Source organism: Furipterus horrens, unplaced genomic scaffold, assembly GCF_987537825.1.
Source record: "Furipterus horrens unplaced genomic scaffold, mFurHor1.1.pri manual_scaffold_4, whole genome shotgun sequence".
NCBI lineage: Eukaryota > Metazoa > Chordata > Mammalia > Chiroptera > Furipteridae > Furipterus > Furipterus horrens.
This window is the reverse complement of record NW_028327174.1, coordinates 195,143,279-195,162,585: the sequence shown is the minus strand read 5'-3', so window position 1 is coordinate 195,162,585 and position 19,307 is coordinate 195,143,279. Positions and strand designations below refer to the sequence as shown.

At 38.4% G+C, this 19,307-nt stretch overlaps 1 protein-coding gene across 1 annotated transcript in view; it reads right to left on the bottom strand.

Annotated features, from left to right (window-relative positions):
- RABGAP1 (RAB GTPase activating protein 1) overlaps positions 1-19,307 on the bottom strand; it is a 147,150-nt gene that overhangs the window by 117,383 nt on the left and 10,460 nt on the right. Inside the window, exons 2-3 of the mRNA XM_090274692.1 lie at positions 15,282-15,481; positions 178-412 (exon numbers count right to left, since the gene is read on the bottom strand). Of these exons, the coding sequence (XP_090130818.1) occupies positions 178-412; positions 15,282-15,431 (385 nt within the window). The 5' untranslated portion in view covers positions 15,432-15,481. The remainder of the gene's footprint in view (positions 1-177; positions 413-15,281; positions 15,482-19,307) is intronic.

The window sequence follows — 19,307 nt, the reverse complement described above, 5'->3', positions numbered from 1 at the left end:
GGAAATCAGAATGATAAATCTATTTACCTCTCTCACGTCTCCCTGAATCTAGAATCTGAAGATTCCAGAGAACATATAATGGTTTTTGCTCACTCTGAATCAAACCTAGAACAGGGCAGACACTCAAATATTAAAAACAATAACCTTCAGTTACGCAAGCAATGCAGCAATCCTAACCTCCTTGTCCAGGCTTCACTGGCAGGCTCATCTCTGGTTTGTGGAGCCCTACTAACGGCACAGGGTTAATGGTGGATGAAGCTGAGAGCGGATTACAAAGAGGCCCATCTCCTTCGCCATCCAGTTGCGACCTTTCCACAAGCTCCTTGTCCCCTGGCTGGTCGTCCATTGGAGGATCCATCAGCACATCTGCTAGCTCTTTTTGCAGCTGCTGCTCACTTCCATTCCCTATAATCTAAGGGTCACAAATACATGCAATCAGCAAAGTGACAGAGCTAGGCCAAGGCTGACTCAAATGGGTCCGCATTCTACAGAAAAATCAGCATTTCTTTTGATACAAAGATTCTTCTGAACATTCTTAACAAAGAAATCAAGAGCTGTAATAAATAAGAGCTGTAATAAATAAGAGCTGCAGCTGCTCTCTTAATTCAGTCTTTTTCATGAAAAAGTGTATAGTAAATTTGAGACTATACCCAGAAATATATGTAATAGTTTGTCAATGTCGTTTAAAGTTATCCACAGTGTCCTAAATTAACAACAATTAAAATATTTTTAATTTTACTGTCTGGTAAAAAATAATGCTGTTAAGAGGAATATTTTTAGCAGCATATCTCATCATTAAGAAAAAGAAAAAATGTGTTTGCTTCCAGAAGTTATCCATAGAATCATATACTTATTAGGTAATAATTTTCACATATATTTTACCACTCCTGTTATTAGTAAGTCTCTTGTATTTCTGAGGAAGACTTCCCTGATAGCAGCAGGTGCTTAAAGTTCTCAGACACTTGAATGAAGCTGGGGAGATGCATGTATAAAATGTTCCTGAGGAACAGAAGCAATCCATTTCAATTGTGTCAAGTATTTTTCTAGAGTCATGATGGTTTATTATTAGTTGCTCAACAAGGAAATAAACAAGAGCAAACACAAGTACAGACTGCCCAATACTAAGGAAAACCACAAGTGACAAAACCCAGTGTGGTCATTAAGTGCTTATTCAAGAAATGCTAGAATTTAAAAGACTTATTTTAGGAAAAGGAAAGTCAAAATTTTAAAAAGAGGGATGATTTGGAGGCTTTGTGAAGCCTAAAAACCTGACAAAAACTAAAAAGGGGCGAGGCTATGAAATGGTTAAAGAGAGTGAGGTCTTCCCAACAGAGTCAGAAAAGAAGACGGGAAGCAAAAGTCCAGGAACAGAGGCACCTCGGGACTACCAAGGAACCCAGTTCAAACATCTTCTATAACTTATAAACTTCAAATCCCTTTGGCAGTAAATTGTGATTGAGAAACAGTCTTAGGTCTTTTTTGCTGACATTTTTCCAGGAAATTCTAACATGTCAGCCACTTTTGCCTTGGAAGTAAGAGCCAGACAGATGTTCAGTCTCTCGGCTTCAAAGAGATGTCTGTTTCTATGAACTTCACTTTACGTTTACAGTTACTGCTAATGAACTACAAGCGATTCAGTCATGTGATTTTAACTCTTTCTCACGTCTGATCCTACACTTCCACAAGCGACATCAAATTTATTGTTTCAGAAGTAGTGTTTTCAAAAGTACCTAAGAAAACAAACTAGAGTTTAGTTTCTATTAACTTCTTATTCTTTCAGAGCTGGAGATGAAATACTGTATCACCTGGAGTAAACAAAAGATAGCCTAACTGAACCCACAGTTTTCTAAGGTGATGGAGAACTAACATTAAGGAGAGTTAAGGCTACCCTGAACACAGACAGGAAAAAGCTATTAGACTCCATGTCTAAGCAATTGGTACTTATAACTGAGAAGGCTCCCATTAAAAGAGCAACTAAAGAGAAGACATTTTCCATGCTATGAAGTATTTTGTTTTTGTTTTATCAATATAGTATATACTATAAGTAAACTCAAGTTTTCTGTTTGATTGGCTGCCTACACTGTAATATATCCACCAATCATGAAAATACACCTAACACTGAAAGAAAACATTTACACATTTGTCTTTTGTGTTTATACATGTTTATCTTGCATTCTTCCCTCGTTTACAAGGTCTATAAACATAAGAACTGCCTTCTGTTTCCTTAACTCTTCCTCAAAGGCAGAGAAAACGTAATGTACACACACAAAAATGTTGAGTTTTAAAAGCTGCTTAAAAATAGCAACCTAGACAAATAGCCACAATCACTTCCAGGCAAGATGGCAGTGTAGGTAAACACAGCTCACATTCTCCCACAACCACATCAAAATTACAAGTAAACTACAGAACAACTAGCATCCAGCACCATCAGAAACTGGGCTGAATGGAAGTGCTACAACTACAGAACTAAAGAAACTGCATCAAGATTGGTAAGAGGGGTGAAGATGTGGAATGGGCTGGTCCCACACACGTGTGATGGATAAAAATTGGGAGAAACCCCAACCCCACACCAGGCATACCAGCCCAGGGTTCCAGTGCCAGGGCGTAAGTCCCCATAACTTCTGACTGTAACAACCAGGTGGGACTGAGGCGTGGACAACAGAAACTGCCGGAGTCTGAGGCAGTTCCTTTTAAAGGGCCCATGCAAAGACTTACTTGGACTCCCTCTGAGCTCCAGCACAGGGGAGGCAGACTGAAAGGCATCAGAGACATATGAGGACGAACTGAATTTTCCAGCATCAGGGTGAGAGCTGAGGGCGAGTTCCTCCCAGACAGAAATGCTGGCGGAGGTCACTTTTTTCTGAACCCACCCCACACAGAGCCACAGATCTGCTGGGCGGGCACTGTTATCTGAAACCTCATCAACCTCACACTGTTTGCCCCACCCAGCTTTCGGGCCCACCCAAACTGTTTCCAGTGGCTTTCCTATAGGAATGGCTTGTCTTGGCCCATGCTTCAGATCTTCCTAAATTCTCTCAAACAAGCAGTATCTGGCTTCAGTCCCTCTTGCTAAGCTGCCCCAGGCCCAGCACTAGCAGCAGCCAGCCTCGGTTCACAGCTTGGCCTCTCATGGGCACCTCCAAGACCAGTACAAGTTGCAGCCATCTGCAGATTGCTTTGTAGCTTATGCTGTGTGACCCTGGGTGTACACAGCCAACATAGTGGCCGCACCTTGAGTAACAGGGGAGGCTGTGCCACTGGACTCTACAGGACACCTACTACATTAGGCCACTAACCAAGCCTGAGAGACATAGCAACTCTGTCTAATACTTAGAAACAAACACAGGGAGGCTGCCAAAATGAGGAGATAAAGAAACATGGCCCAAATGAAAGAACAGATCAAAACTCCAGAAAGAAACTAAACAAAATGTAGACAAGCCATTTACTAGATGCAAACTTCAAAACACTGGTTATAAGAATACTCAAGAAACTTAGTGAGAACCTCAACAGCATAAAAAATCCATTCATAAATGAAGGATACACTAATTGAAATAAAGAACAATTTACAGGAACAAGAATAGAGAGGATGAAGCAGAGAATCAAATCAGCGATTTAAAATATAAGGAAGCAGGAAAGAACCAATCAGAATAGCAAGAAGAAAAAAGAATCCAAAACAATGAGGACAGTGTTACAATCCTCTAAGACAGCTTCAAGCATACCAACATTCACATCATGGAGGTGCCAGAAGGAGAAAAGAGCAAGAAATAGAAAACCTATTTCAAAAAATAATGACAGAAAACTTCCCTACCTTGGTGAAGGAAATAGACATACAATTCTAGGAAGCATAGTGTTCCAAAGAACACTATGAAACCAAAGAAGCCCACTCCAAGACACATCATAATTAAAATGCCAAAGGTTAAATACAAAGAAAGACTCTTAAAAGCAGCAAGAGAAAAGCAGTTAGTTACTTACAAGGGAGCTCCCATAAGCCTATCATATGATTTCTCAAAAAAACCTTTGCAGGTTAGAAGGGAATGGCAAGAAATAATCAAAGTGATAAAGAGCGAGAACCTACAATCAAGATTACTCTACCCAGCAAAACTATCATTTAGAATCAAAGGACAGATAAAGAGCTTCCCAGACAAGAAAAAGCTAAAGGAGTTCATCATCACCAAACCAGTATTATATGAAATATTAAAGTGTCTTCTTTAGATCAAAAATATGAATAAAATGGCAATAAATACATATCTATTAACAGTTGATTCTAAAAACAAAATAAACAAGCAGAACAGAAACAGAATCATATAGAGAGAGAACGTTTTGATGGCTGCCAGATGGGAGGGCATAGGAGGCATTTTCTTCTATCCTAGGCCTTCCGTGTTTCACTGTTCCAGCTTTAATAAATCTACTCTCAAAATCAAAATTAAAAAAAAAGAATATACTGATAGTGCGGGAGATGCATATGTCAGGGTAGGAATCATATGGGAAATCTTTGTACCTTCCTCTCTATTTTGCCACGAATCTAAAACTGTGATACAAAATTTAAAAAATGTGGATTCTACAAAAGATGTAATTCAAGACTACAACTGTTCTTTTGTTCTATTTGCCACTCAAAAAGTGTTCATCCAGGTTTCTGTTTTTGGCAATAACCTCATTTTATAGACTGTCCTATACCATCTCACCTTCTCCCCATGATACACAAATACAGTATTCCCTCACTCACCGCGGGTATGATGTTCTAGAAACCCCCGCAAAGTAGAAACCTTACATTTATTCTACACTCTTAAACCTACGTAACTTTAACAACATACGTATACAGTACCACAAAATCCCACAATACAGCGAAAAATCTGTGATAAATATTTTGTGTAATAACAAATCTATTCCTACAACCCCTTCCTCAACTGTCTAATGAAGAGACACCTAGAGCTAGATACTCCAAACTTACTGTATTAAAACTCAACTCACTGTCTGACTGTCCTCCTGTATCATTTCAAGAAAAAAATCAGTCAATTGCACCACTATCTCCTCAGTGGCCAAATGAAGATTATCATCCTTGACTCCTGCCACTCCCACACTACTGACCCATCCTATTGATCCTTGTTCAATTGTATCCTTTTCCCTCCTATCTCTGACAGCTTCTTTCATTTTACACAAGCCTACTGCAAAGATAGTACTTTTCATCCCTTCTTTCTCTCTGTTGTGACCTATCTTTCACAGTGCCATTCAAGTTATAATTGCAAATTCTAGCTTCAGTTCAGCACTGCCTTATTTTTAAAACCCTTCCATGTTTTGCCCTGACTGGCATGGCTCAGTGGGTTGGGGGTCGTCCTACAAACTGAAAGGTCACCGGTTTGGTTCCTGGTCAGGGCACATTCAGGGGATGCGGGCCAGGTCCCCAGCTGGGGGCATACAATAGGTAGCCAATTGCTGTTTCTCACCCTTTTCCCCTCCTTTCCCCTATAAAATAAATAAATCTTTAAAACAAATAAAAATAAACCCTTCCATGTTTCCTCAATGCCCAGAAGACAAAGCCAAAATTCATAACTATATTCCATGAGTTTTTCCACATTCTGTCCAACCTACCTTTCCATCTCTTATCAGTCATATCGAAACACTCAACTTTCCCAGGACACAGCATAACTTTTCAGGCATCTAGCCTTTGCATGGACTCTTCACTTTCCTGAAAAGACTTTCTCTTCTCCTTTGTTTTCTTTAAGACCAAAATTAAATTCTGTTACATTCTCTGGGCTTAACTGCTCTCTCCTTAGGGAGTGCTACCATATTAGTATACATATTTATTCTAGCATTGCTACTTGTTTTAGAGAATATTTTTTTAATGAGTCCCTTGAACCAGACTGGACATTATTAGATAGCAGAGTCTGTTTCTTAAATTATCTTTATATTCTCAAAGATAAGTGTCTGATGCATAGTACATCTATAATACATATTTACTGAACTGAATTTTATAAATAAATGCAAAAATACAGAAGCCAAAGTACTATGATTTTAATCAATTTGGATACAGATTTTGGTTTAGTTACAGAAAATGAAATCTAATGTGAATAATTTATTTTAGCTTTGTTAAAAAACAAAAGTAAACACCATCATTTCCTATTATTCTGACAGTGTCATTAAGGTTTAACATTTACAATAAAAAATACAGTACCAAATAGCATGCTGCAATTAACAAACAATAAATTTTATGTTGAAGTTCAACAAAGGTTTCTACCTTAATTTACCACAAAGATCAAAAATAAAACAGCAAAGCATATATGTATGAATAATACAACTGAGGGTCACATTTAGACCTGTGTCCCTCTTCATGTTATCTACATGAAAAGGATGGGAGAGTTCATTAGGAAACAGTCATGAATTGAGAGACAAAAACAAGTATAAAAGTAGCCAATTTAGCAGCTACTGGAAACACAGACATAAATGTTTACAGGGACAGAGACTGCATGGTGAATGACTTATTCATAATTGTTTACAAAGCAGGTGGTAGGAAAAATACTGAGGACAAGAGCTGGCTGGTGGAACAACTCCAGGGGGCACCGTTCGCATGATGGACTCTGTGCACAGCACCCTCCGGGTTGTACACAGTACAGCCTATGCACATGTCCTTACTAGCCCTACTTGGGCTCCACAATAAGACAGAAAGGAGTTTGATATTATTTTTATTGGTTGGGAACAAATTAACTTCTGGGATCCACACTGTCTCATCTCTAAAGTAACTTTCATATGTATCTCACAGGACTGTCATGAGGGCTCAATGAGATAACGATTATTGTACAGTTCTTTATTTCAGTCATTGTGATTTTTTACAAGGATTACCACATTTCTTCATAATACCTGCCAATTAGTAAACATCTAGTAGGCATTTAATTAGTATCTTCCCTACCCCACTTTCAGCTATCTCTGAACAAACTCTGATCTATCTTCTGGAGTTGAGGTTCAGAAAAGCAAATAACATTTTTAAAAAAGTAGTTGTTCCACTTTCCATGGTCCAGAAAAAACTAAGAACACACCTACTATTCATGTACAAAAGAAGCATTACTAGAATAACATCTGTCCTTTCTAAATATATCAAATAAAGGTAATGACTTATATGATAAAATTGGCTACGGGTCCATTTCCTTGAGAGCAAAAGAGCATTTATGGAACCAAAGAACAAAGTGTTCCCCAGGCAATATCCAGCAGCGTCATTTCCTCGTCTTAATTTTCTACTCCTGACTTTATAGCCCCTATTTCCCTTCACCGCAACAATACCAACCAGGCCCCACATGATCCTTCAATTACACAAACTACTTTAGTTTACGCAGTTTGGGACCCTTTGCCAGTGGAGATTTTATGTCTTCAAAGCATACTTAGAAAATGACAATGTGTGCTCAGGAAATCCACAGATGATCAAAATATTAAAGGCACATTCCTGATGACCTATACTTCCTACTACTTGTGTCATATTGCAAGAAAATATAAACAAAATGGTTCAAACCAAGTATTTTGCTCAACTTCAGTGTAAAAGCTGAGCCATTAGAAACAAGTATATATATTACAGTTTCATCAAAAAGCGAGGTACCAAAGAACCATGTACACTAATATTATGGTAGCACTCCCTAAGGAAGGAGCAGTGAAACCCAGAGAAGGTAACAGAATTTAAGCTTGGATGCTGGAAGGTAGTTACTAATCTCATTCACTCACATACTCCTTCTGGAATCTTTAATAAAACCTTAAATCTCTTTGTGCCTCATTTATAAACTGCAGCTGTTCTGATCATCTATCTCTTTACCTTAACTGTACGAAGGAAGGACCAGAGAAAACACATAAAATTACCATTAGAAGTTATTAACATTAATTTAAAATACAAAAGGAAAGGGGGAAGGAAAGAACACCTTGTGAATTCATCCCTAAAAAGTCAACTAAAGAAATATCCCAAATATTTGTGATTGTTTTGCTGAATAATGGAGTGACAGGGTTTTACTTTTCCAATTCTCTGGATTTTTGGTATTAAGCACACGTTCTTTTTATATGACAGGAAACAAGTGACAAAAAGCCATTTGCATCTTGGGAGAAAAAGAAAAGCAAGCACATACAATTCTACTGTATGCAGTGGTCCTGACTCCAGGCCCTTTCAAGACTGATCTTTCCACATGTCACAACTCACTTCTTTGGGAAATTATTAATCATTCTTTAAGGCTTTGCCAAATTGCTGCCTATTCTATGAAACCCTTCTTTTCTCCTTTTATGTCCTCATATAATTCTTACCATATCTATATTCAGCATCGATGAATTTTATTGTGATGATATATTTACTCATGTGTCTCCCTCACCACCTCGATCCCCTTAAACTGTGCATTTATGACTCAGTTAACTTTTGCTTGCTGAATAAAAGCTCAGCATTACAGAGGACAAGATCACTTGATTCTAAAACAAGTAACATCAGAAACTGACTCAGAAGATTCCGTCGTCGGCAGCCATCCGTCTCGAGAGACGATGGTGTAGCTTCTTAAGAGTCTATCTGCACCGCCGAGAATGGCTGTGCAGTCCGACTCCGGAGTGACACGGTATCTGTCTCCTCCCGTGTTGAATTGACATCTTGCGATGACGCTGGAGTGTCCTCTCCAGTGGAGCTGAAGCTACAGAGCCTGGGCAGGGTGATATGGAGGGTCTGCTGTTGCCCATGCAGCAGACCCCCCCTCTCTTCGCAGCTGAAGGGTCCAAGGGAAAGACGGAGTCAATACAGCTTGGTTTCAGGTGCGCCGCAGGAGTTGCCGGTGTTGACTACAACGTCAAACCGCCTTAGGGACTCCGGCTCTGGATTTTCTGTCGGGGTTTACTCCCCTAGCCTTTCCCCTGAAGAGGTATGCCGCAAGGCAGCGGAGGTTTTTTGGAGTCAGAGTTTTCCTTCTCTGATGTGCCCTGACTGGAAGATCGAACCAGCGACACTTAGCTCGCAGGCCGACGCTCAATCCACTGAGCCAAACCAGCCAGGGTGACACTGAAATTACATGGAAGTAAAATACATAAAGGAAACTTTTTTTGTTTAAAGATTTTATTTACTTATTTTTAGAGAGAGAAGGGAGGGAGAAAGAGAGGGAGAAACATCCATGTGTGGTTGCCTCTTGCATGCCCCCAACTGGGGACCTGGCTCACAACCCAGGAATCAAACAGGCGACCCTCTGGTTCACAGGACAGCACTCAATCCACTGAGCCACACCAGCCAAGGAACGGAAACATTTTAATCTGTAGAACATGTAGCTCAATTTCCTGGTCTACAGAAGTATCTCTTTCTGGTAAACAAGATGGATGAGAGTGTAAGAAAAAGTTCTCTGGGGGAGCTCAGAGGGTCTTTCCCATTTAGCATATATGGTTCATCACATTAGAAATAAGAATAAGTCAAACAGTACTTCAAAAATTCATAAGAAAAATTTCAAATGGAAGAAATTTGAAAGGAGGTTTATGCTGTTTTCCTTCCTATTCCAGAAACTGTTCCTGGGCTAACCCCACCGCCCCCCTTATGCACAGGAGACCCTCTCCCTAATCTTATCAAGGAGTCTGATACCAAGGTACCAGCAATGTACCTCTTTTTAATAAATAATTATTGGTTTATCAGTAAAATCTCTCACCGAAATCCATTATCAGCCTATAGCTACCACTCCATTTCCTGCTTTTTTTTAAGCAAAAATCCTTGAAACAGTGGTTTATACTATTGCCACTTTCCTTACCTCCTATTTACTACCCAACCCATACTAATCCTGCTAATGCTTTCATCTCTCTTTAAAAAGAAAAAAGGGAAAAAAAAAAAAAAAGGAAAACCAATCTTCTTAATGATTACCAAGGCTTCTTATCATTCTTCAGTCATCATCTAAAGCAACCTCTCAGCAGAATTAAACATAACTCCTGCTTTCTTGAAACACTTTCTTCAATTCTCTTCCAAGGCATTCCAATCTCCTAGTTTTCCTTATATCTCACTAGTTATTTCTTCTCAGTTTTTTCTGCTGGTTTCTCTTCCTCTCAATATCTAAATACTGAAGTACCCCAAGGATCAACTCTCATCATTTATCTCTTCAGTATCTACACTTAATAATGGTAATCTCATCTCATCCTATGGCTTTGAATACCACCCATCACATACATATACTGTAGATGCCAGGCACAATCTCTACTGAACACAATCTTGTACATCTAACCACATGACTCCTAGAAGCAGACATATGGGTCATCTCAAATGTAATGTCCTAAACTGGAACTGTGATTCCCCTTCCCAATCCTGGTCTTCCTATCTCTTTCCCATCTCAGTTAATGGCACTACCATGTACCTCTCAGGCCCAAAGCTAGGATCAGTTGCTCTCTTTGCCTCAAATCCCGTATCTAATTCGCCCACCCTAATACCACTCAGCTCTGCCTTGAAAATATATCCTGAATGAGAGTACATTCATCCTCTGGTCCAAAGCCCACATTATCCCAAACTTCTGTGACTAAAGCAGCCTCCTATCTTCCCTTCTTGCTCCCAGCCTTGTCCCTTACTGCTGATTCTCTACAGTCGCCAGATATGATTCATACCCAGTTCATTCATTTTAAGCGTACATTCTATGGTTTTGAGTATATTCACAGAAATGTAAAACCATCACCAGAGTGAATTCTAAAATATTTTAATCACCTCAAAAAGAAACACTGTACCCCCTTAGGGATTAACTCCCTCTACTCCCAACACCTCCAGCACTGAGCAACCACTAATCTCTCTTCTGTCTCTAAAGACTAGATTATTCCATACATTTCATATTTATAGAGCCACATACAGTTGACCCCTGAACAACGGAGAGGCTATGGTTGACCTGTGTGCAACTGAAATCCATGTATAGTTCTGAATTCCCCAAAAACTTAACTATAGGCATCCCTCAGTATCTGTGGGGGTTGCTTCCAGGACCCCTCCACAGACACCCAAATCTGTTAAGGCTCAAGTCCTTACATAAAATGGCCCAGAATAATGCATACAGCCGGCCCTCTGCACCCATGCTCTCCCATCTGTGGGCCAAAATATTGTTTGAACTGTGGTTGGTTGAAACCTGAGGATACAGAGGGCCAATAATGTATTTACTGAAAAAAATCCACATGTTAAGTGGGCCCATGCAGTTGAAACCCATGTTTTTCAAGAGTCAACCATCACCTTCTATGACTTACTAGTAACTTAATGTCTTCAAGTTTCATCTGTGCTACAGTATGTATCAGCACTTCATTTTTTTTTACCACATTTTATCGATCCATTTAGTAGCTTATAAAGCAGTTAGGTTGTTTAGCTCTTCCTGTAACATTGGGGAATTGTACCTCACCCCACCATCCTTTTGCCTGTTTCTGTAAACGCTGCCTCTACATGTAGCTTGTAGATAAACAGCATGTTTGTATAAGAATCATAGGAACTAATTTCAAAAAGATACAGACTCCGACCATCAGTCATCCCAGCTACGGGAGGTTTGCTTATCTTCAACCAAAACAGCAGGATGACATAAAACCAGAATGATGAAAACCAGGAGGACGCACACCAGATCATCGCTTGACCAGTTCTGAGATCCGTACTGAAATGGACTGTGCTGGTGTGCGTATAGAGCACTTTTCAATCCCTCCCCTCGGTCTCTTTGTTCTGCTTTCCCTCTCCTTTTGGTTCGGCTGCCTGCACTGAAATGTTAAGATGGACTTTGAGACAAGAGTCCTTCATCTTCTCAAGATGCCAGCACTCAAATAAATCCCTTTCTTTCTCACCAGCACATCTCACAAGTTCAGCTTTTGCTGTGGCAGGCAGCCGGACCTGTGTTAGATTACATTACTGTATCCTAAATAGTTACCTTATGTTGTTCAAATATCTCCTCTCATTCTGTGCTGTTCTTTCACTTTGAGAGTATCCTTTATAGAAGAAAAGATCTTAATATCCATGCAATCCAATTTCATCTATTTTTTCCTTTGTTGCTTGTGCTTTGGTGTGATACCTAAGAATCCACTGCCAAATCTAAACTCATGAATAATTATCCTTATGTTTTCTTTTAAGGGTTTTACAATTTTAGCTTTTACACTGAAGTCTTTCAAAGATCTTGAGCTAACTTTTAAATATGGTGTGAAGCAAGGATACAACTTCATTCTTTTAAACGAGGCTATCCAAGCTGTCCTGGCACAATTTGTTGAAAAAAATAAATTCCCAGCCCTGGGACTTTATCAGTGGATTGTTCTTTTGATCATCTTCAATAGTTCCAATCTCAGATGTCTTTTGCTCCAATACTGTGCGTGTGGCTGTCTGCTGGACCCCTCTCTTTCACAAAGGTACTCTCATCCATGAGTGATTGTCTAAATCGGTGTCTTTTAGGGCAGACTGGTAGAAAGCTTCTGTGCTGCTATTTTGATGACATCATCTCCAGCTAACTCTTTCTCTCTGAATTGAAATTCAGAGCCTCTCTACAGTGAACTTTTCATTTCAGAATTGCTGTTTGGTTTGGTTTGGTTTCTTGTAATTTCTATCTCCTTAATGATATTCTCTATTTAATTTGATACTGTCACTGTTCTCTCCTTTATTTCTTTAAGTATAACTTCAGTTCATTGATATTAATGACTACTTTCAAAAGTTTGCATATTAAATCCAACATATCCTCACAGCAGTATATGTTTTTTTTTTAATGATGTATGGATTATAGTTTTTGTTTCTTTGTATTTCTCACAATTTTTTTGTTGGAAACAAGATATTTTAGGTAATATATTGCACCAATTCCCAGTACTGGTCTCCCCACTCTGGGACTTAGTCTTTTTCATGCTTGTCTGTTTAGTGACTGGCTGACTTATTTTAGTATATTCTATTCCCCTAATTCCTACAGTGTTAAGCTCTTATGTTGCTCCTCTGGGACTTCCGATTTGGATTTGCCTACAGTCATCCTTGGAATGAGAGTAGTTTCGGCAAGGTGCTCTGTCTCTTTCTCTGACCACGCCTCAACAATAAACTCCAGCTATTGTGGCTGACTGCACTAGTTTTCAATGATGCACTTGGATATAAACTGCTCTACAGAACACACCAATCAAATGGAGGTTACTTTGAAGGGACAGTTCCACATACCAGTGTTTAGGCTTTGATCTGATCCTAGGCAGTCTCCTCCCAGCAACCCTATAGTTAAGCCTATATGTCCAATCAATGTACCAATCTCCGCCCAGTTACCTTTCATCATGATCTTCACTGTTTTTGAGAGTACCCTTGGCTTTGACTTCTCCCTTCTCCATACACTGCTGTAAAGAAAGTCAGGTCCTTTGAGAAGAGATCAGGAGCTGTTTGATGGCCCGCTTCTCACTACAGGCAAAACCTCTGAGCCATAGCTGTAAGGCTGAAATTATGGACAATGGCACACTTCTCTCTGCGTGATACCCGTCTTCAGAAGCCGCGCGCTTGGTGGGTATGGGAGATGGTATAGTAGTTCCAAGTCTACTTGGCTTGCCTCTGCAGGTGTGGAGCCACTACCTGACGTGCAGGAGTCAAGGCAAGGGCAATGGGGCCACCAGTATACGCAGCAGCACTAGGCCGCAACAGAGCCTCCATGCTGAGAGTAGGGCTGGGGGAAAAGGGAGCGCTCACCGCTCAGTCAAATGTAGCCAGCAAAAAGTAGCTGGCTGCAGGGTGAGAAATGCTGTAGTCCTGCTCCTGCCTGTAAGATAAGACCTCTGACTGCGAGCGAGGAGGGGAGAGGGAACCCTGTCTTCCTGACTGCACCAACCCGGAGTGGAGTTTCCATCTTTAGCTCAGAGGAGGGGAAAAAATGGGTCTTGGTTCAAAACCACAGATTCTTAATCATATTTTAGTAAATTTCTTTGAATAAATATTTCTTCATTTGCTTTATGTCCTTTAGAATATTTCCATACACTTTCAATGGTTGTTTTTTATCATCAGTTCTGCTGGGGATCAGGTCCACAGAGCTCCTCATGCTGTCACATGCTGGAAGTATCTCAGCCAGTGAGTTTTAAAATGTAAACCAGATCATGTCCCCATTCAAAACTCGCCAAAAATTCCCTTCACGTTGTAACAAAATCAAAATTCCTACTAAGCTCTGAAAACTTCTATATAATTCAGCCCCTACCTGTTATTGGATCTCATCCTTTGCCATTTCTTATCTACTTTATTCACAATGTTCTATCTCTGTCCTAAGAAGCATGACCCTCCTTCTTCAGGGTCTTTCTGTTTTCTGTTCCCTGCAGAATGCTCTTTTCCCAGATTTCTCCATGGCCTTCTTCCTCATTTCATTCAGGTCTCTACTCACATGTCATTTCAAGACATTCTCTAAATAGTACCTGCCCCTTCACTCTTTGTCTATGTATCCACTTTGATTTTCTTCACAGCACCTAAATCTGCCTTATAGTCGTGTTCTTATTTGCTTAGAATCTGTTTCTCCCAACAGTATAAAAGCTCTAGGAGGACACGAGACTTCACTGTAACCCCAGTATTTAGAATAGTACTTGCACACTGCTGATACTCAATCAAGACTTGTTGAATGAAAAGATGTAAACAGGTATCGGAATGTTTTTAAAGATACTTACATTATAAATGACATTAACAATTAAATTCTTTTTTTTATATCCATAAAGAGCAGAACAATAACAGAGTGTGGGGAAAGAAGTAATAGTTGTTTGGCTGAGGAAATAGAAACAAACTGAAGGCCCTGGCCTGGTAACTCAGTTGGTTAAGAGCATTGTTCCAATATGCCAAGGTTTGCAGATTTGATCCCCAAGTCAGGGCACATACAAAAACCAACCAATGAATATAAAAGTAAATGGAACAACAAATCAATGTTTCTTTCTCTCTCTCCTTTTGTTGCTCTCTCTTAAATCAGTAAGTAAAACTTTTTTTAAAGTGGCCAAAAGCCAGAAACTTGAAGTTCCATTTCAATAATCCTGAGTCTTTTATAAATAGCACTACTGACCTGCCACTGCCCTTATGCTACATACACAAAAACAATCCCCTCTAATTCAATGGGAAAGTGAAAACAATACTAAAATGACAAATGTTTATACTATGGCCACTAGTTTTGACAGTTAGGGGTTACACAAGTTTAGAAGCAATCAAATTAAAAATCCTTTATCAAATATAAATGTATCACTATCACTTATTGTAAATAAAACTCTTCAGCATTCAAAAGAAAGGATATATTTCCATGTTCTCATTTATACTCCATATATCCTCCCAGTGAAGCCGAGTTCTCACTGGGAAGCAATGGGCTTATTAGCAAGGCTGGGCAAAAGAAAGTGAGGTTACAAAATTTTACCTTGAGTCCTGTTTTCTCGTCATCACTTCCATTATTTGTAGACGGTGTCTCATCTCCTTGCCTGGAAACCAAGACAAAATCTTCACTATTAAGAGTGGATACTGAGTCTGAGGAGACACTGATTTTTCCAACAGAAGCCTTGTCATCCATGACTCAAGAATGAAGTTCAACTCATGAATAATTAAATATTTTTTAAATGCCTGAAAAACAAAAACCATAAAGATACTCATATAGAATGTCTGCCAAATATTCAGTTATGCTCTAACTCTTACAAAATACATATGGAAAAGCTTTTAAAGAAAAACACTTCTGAAATATTTTCCCAAGACTTTCATCACTTACAGTTTAGGTTTTCTATTCCAGCTAATAAGGGAATTTGATGCTATTCAGAGCTGAGATATTTCAGATTTCAAATAAATATGATAAAACAAGAATCAAGAATAACTGTTTACCTACAATAATTTATGATATATGTTGCAACTATTTTTGGCCTTTAAAATTATAAGGGTACTAAACTTCTGTTTTCTATTCTTTAATCTATAAAGCTGTACACATTAATGATATTCAAGGCACTTAGGTCAATAACTAGTTTCCTTAACATTATTGATAGTTAAATTTAAATATTATACTAACATGTTTTTAAGGAAGAAAACTTCACATTAACACCCAAGAGAAATGAATTCAAGGCAGACCAATTATAAATTCAATAGGTGAGAAATACCTTATATGGCAAGAAATCAGAAGTCTATTAAAAACTCAATCTTCCCATCTTACAGTTTCTCAGAACTCAACACAATATGAACATTACCAGTAAGAGTTTCAAGCCAAAAATTTCCAGCAAGAAGTATAAAAATGTGTCACTAATGAAAAGCCATTCAGTTTGACTCCTGGAATAAAACTCAAACTCATCTACCATTTAAAAACCTGGTTCTGCATACTTTGTGGCAATGTTCCCATTTGGTTGCCAAAACAGCAACAGAACAATACAATGTTATACTCAAGAGAGTTTTAACCAATTAGCAAGAGTAGCTCTAGTTCTATGCTCATCTTGCACCTCCAGTTAGTAAAGGTTCTGAGTCTGTTTAATCTCAATTAAGAAATCCTGATTTATGCTTTGGATTCTTAATTGAACTTATACTCACTGAACATACATTATATGCCATGCACTATTTTCCCTTGAAAGGCTCACACCAGGATAACCACCTGGCAGCAAGAATCACACAATCCCTGAATATTACAATTAGAAAAAAACTTAGAAATCACCAATAATATTAAACAAATAAGGAAATGGCAACCAAAGAAAAGGTCATTTAACTAGGTATAACTGAGGCTCTAATCCTGAACTTTTTGCTGCTTTCTATTTAAACTAATTTCCTCACTTAAAGGCTATCACAGCTCTATATTCATAGGACCAAATCTAAATGCACAGTGTGGTATTTAGGATGCTCCAAAATGTACTTTTGAAAACTTTTTAAAATGTAGTTTTGCTTCATCCATTCAATGAATACTTACTGAGTTTCTAGTGTAAAAAGAACACAATGTGGTAAAGGAGAGATTCTTGCCCCTGAAGAGTTTATAGTTTAGTTGGGAACAGAGGTAAATTGCACAAGTTAATAAGTACTGATTTAGGGTAAGAAAAACTAAGGGAACAAGTTGGAAGAAGGGCTTGGCATAGAGTTAAGTATATTAGAGGTGGTAATGTCTTTGCTAAGGATATATACACAGTCCCTGAGTTAACAATGGTTGACCTAACAATTGTTCAACCTTATTATGATGGTGCAAAAGCAACACGCATAATAAATTACATGAGATACTTAACACTATAGGTTCTGTATTAGATAATTTTGCCCCACTGTAGGCTAATGTAAGTGTCCTGAGCACCTTTAAGGGAGGCTGGGCTAAGGTACGATGATCAATAGATTAGTTATCTTAAATGCATTTTTGACTTAGGATATTTTAAATTACAATGGATTTAATAGGACACAAGCCCATTATAAGTCCGAGAAGCATCTGTACTTTAACACCTCCACTTACTATATTTGCACACAGTTATCCTCTTAGAGAGGTTTCCTTTGTTTCTGCGCTCCATCAACTGCAACTCATCATTCACGATCTAATCCTCACTTTCCTAGCAGCCTGCCCATTTTCATCCCAGAGCCAAATGAATTACTTGCCTTATTTCTGTTCCATAGCATTTAACATTTTTTTACAATGCCTATTATGTCATATTATATAAAACTTGCTGGTGTCTCTTAATTTAATCATCACACCATATTGAGGCTTAAAGAAATGGTGTACCTTATTCAAAGTAATGGTAGTAATGTAACTGGTTAGAGGCAAAGCCAAAATCTAAACCCTAGTTATCTATGATTTCAGAGATTCTGATCTTTCCATTAAATTATGATGCCTTTCTAAAGCCACAAATTTGGGCCCTGTCCCAGAACACACAGTATGGATAAAGGTATTTATCATTTTTAGAACTTGTACCTTAGGTAAGGTTCCCATGCTTAATCTTTTATCCATTTTTAAAAATGTGACTAACAGTATGATACCAGAGGGCCTGGGAAACTGCCTAAAGCTATGATCTTGGAAACACTGACAATTTTCTATAATAATCTAAACTCAAAAATAATAAATACTTTGGTATTTACACTGTGGAACTGAGAAGATTTGGAAAGCTCAAAGTTCAACGTACTTTCTTTGAGAAGGTGACCTGAAAATACTCCACAAGATACTTTACTGTTTGTTTTGGCACCTTCTAAGTAACTGAAGTAGAAATGAGTTTTATTAAAACACTAAGCAATACAGGGTAAGTTATACAATAAGATGCCTCTTTTCTGGCCTCCACAGGCCGAAGTGAAGAGGGGGTCCGGGAGCTACAAGGGCTCTAGATAAGACAACTCCTTGCCTGGTCTCTCCAAAAAAAAAAAAAAGTGCCCCAGACCTTGGTGTAATCCTGTCAAAATTCTAGAGTATGTCTCAAGACCATAAAGACTAATTTTGTTGTTACTAATCTCTACTTATATCAGTGACCACAAGAAGCCTCCTAGTCTTAATTTTTCATTCTCCTAATTTCTCATGGACAAGAAGTACAAACTCCTCCCCAAACAATGCCATCCCTCTTCCTACCTTTCTCCATACTACCTACCACCTTCTAACACACTGTTACATTTTAACCACCTGTTTTTAAGTATCATATAAAATAAAATCTATGTTTCAGGAGGGCAGGAATTTTTGTGTTTCATTAACAGCTGTGCCCCTAACACCTGGAACAATAGTATGTGCTCAAATATTTGCTAAGGAAATAGGATGAATTGCAATACAGATTTAAAAAAACAAACAAAAAAGCAAGAGCCATCCAATGATAAAGACAGACCATCTTTTATAAACTGACAATAAAGTCATATTGAGCACTGGCCTGCGAATCAAGGCGTCACCAGTTCGATTCCCAGTCAGGGCACATGCCTGAGTTGCGGGCCAGGTCCCCAGATATGGGTATGCAAGAGGCAACCATACATTGACGTTTCTCTCCCACTCTTTCTCCCTCCCTTCCCCTCTCTCTAAAAATAAATAAAACCTTTTTAAAAAAAGTCATATTCATGATGGTAAAAGCATGCAACTAAGAGTTAGAAAAAACTCAAGTTAGAATATTGGTTCTACTACTTACTAATAGTGAGTTTGGTCACACTGATCTTCAGTTTCCATAGATGAAAATGGTATATTATCTATCTCATAAAGCCATTATGAAAATTACTAAGAAATATATACATATATAATTCACCGATACACATAAATATTTTAAACACAATTAAGAGTTTTTCAAAAACTAACTTCTAATTTTTAAAGGACTAACAACTCTCAATTGATTTAGATAATCCAAGTTAGAAACAAATATTAAGCTAGAAACACATAGCTTTCCTAATCCCACAATCTAATTTGTTTATATCTAAGTAAATGCAAAGAAATATTTTAAATGAATAAAAATGTCATATATTTGTATACTTCACAAATTTCTAAACTGTACAT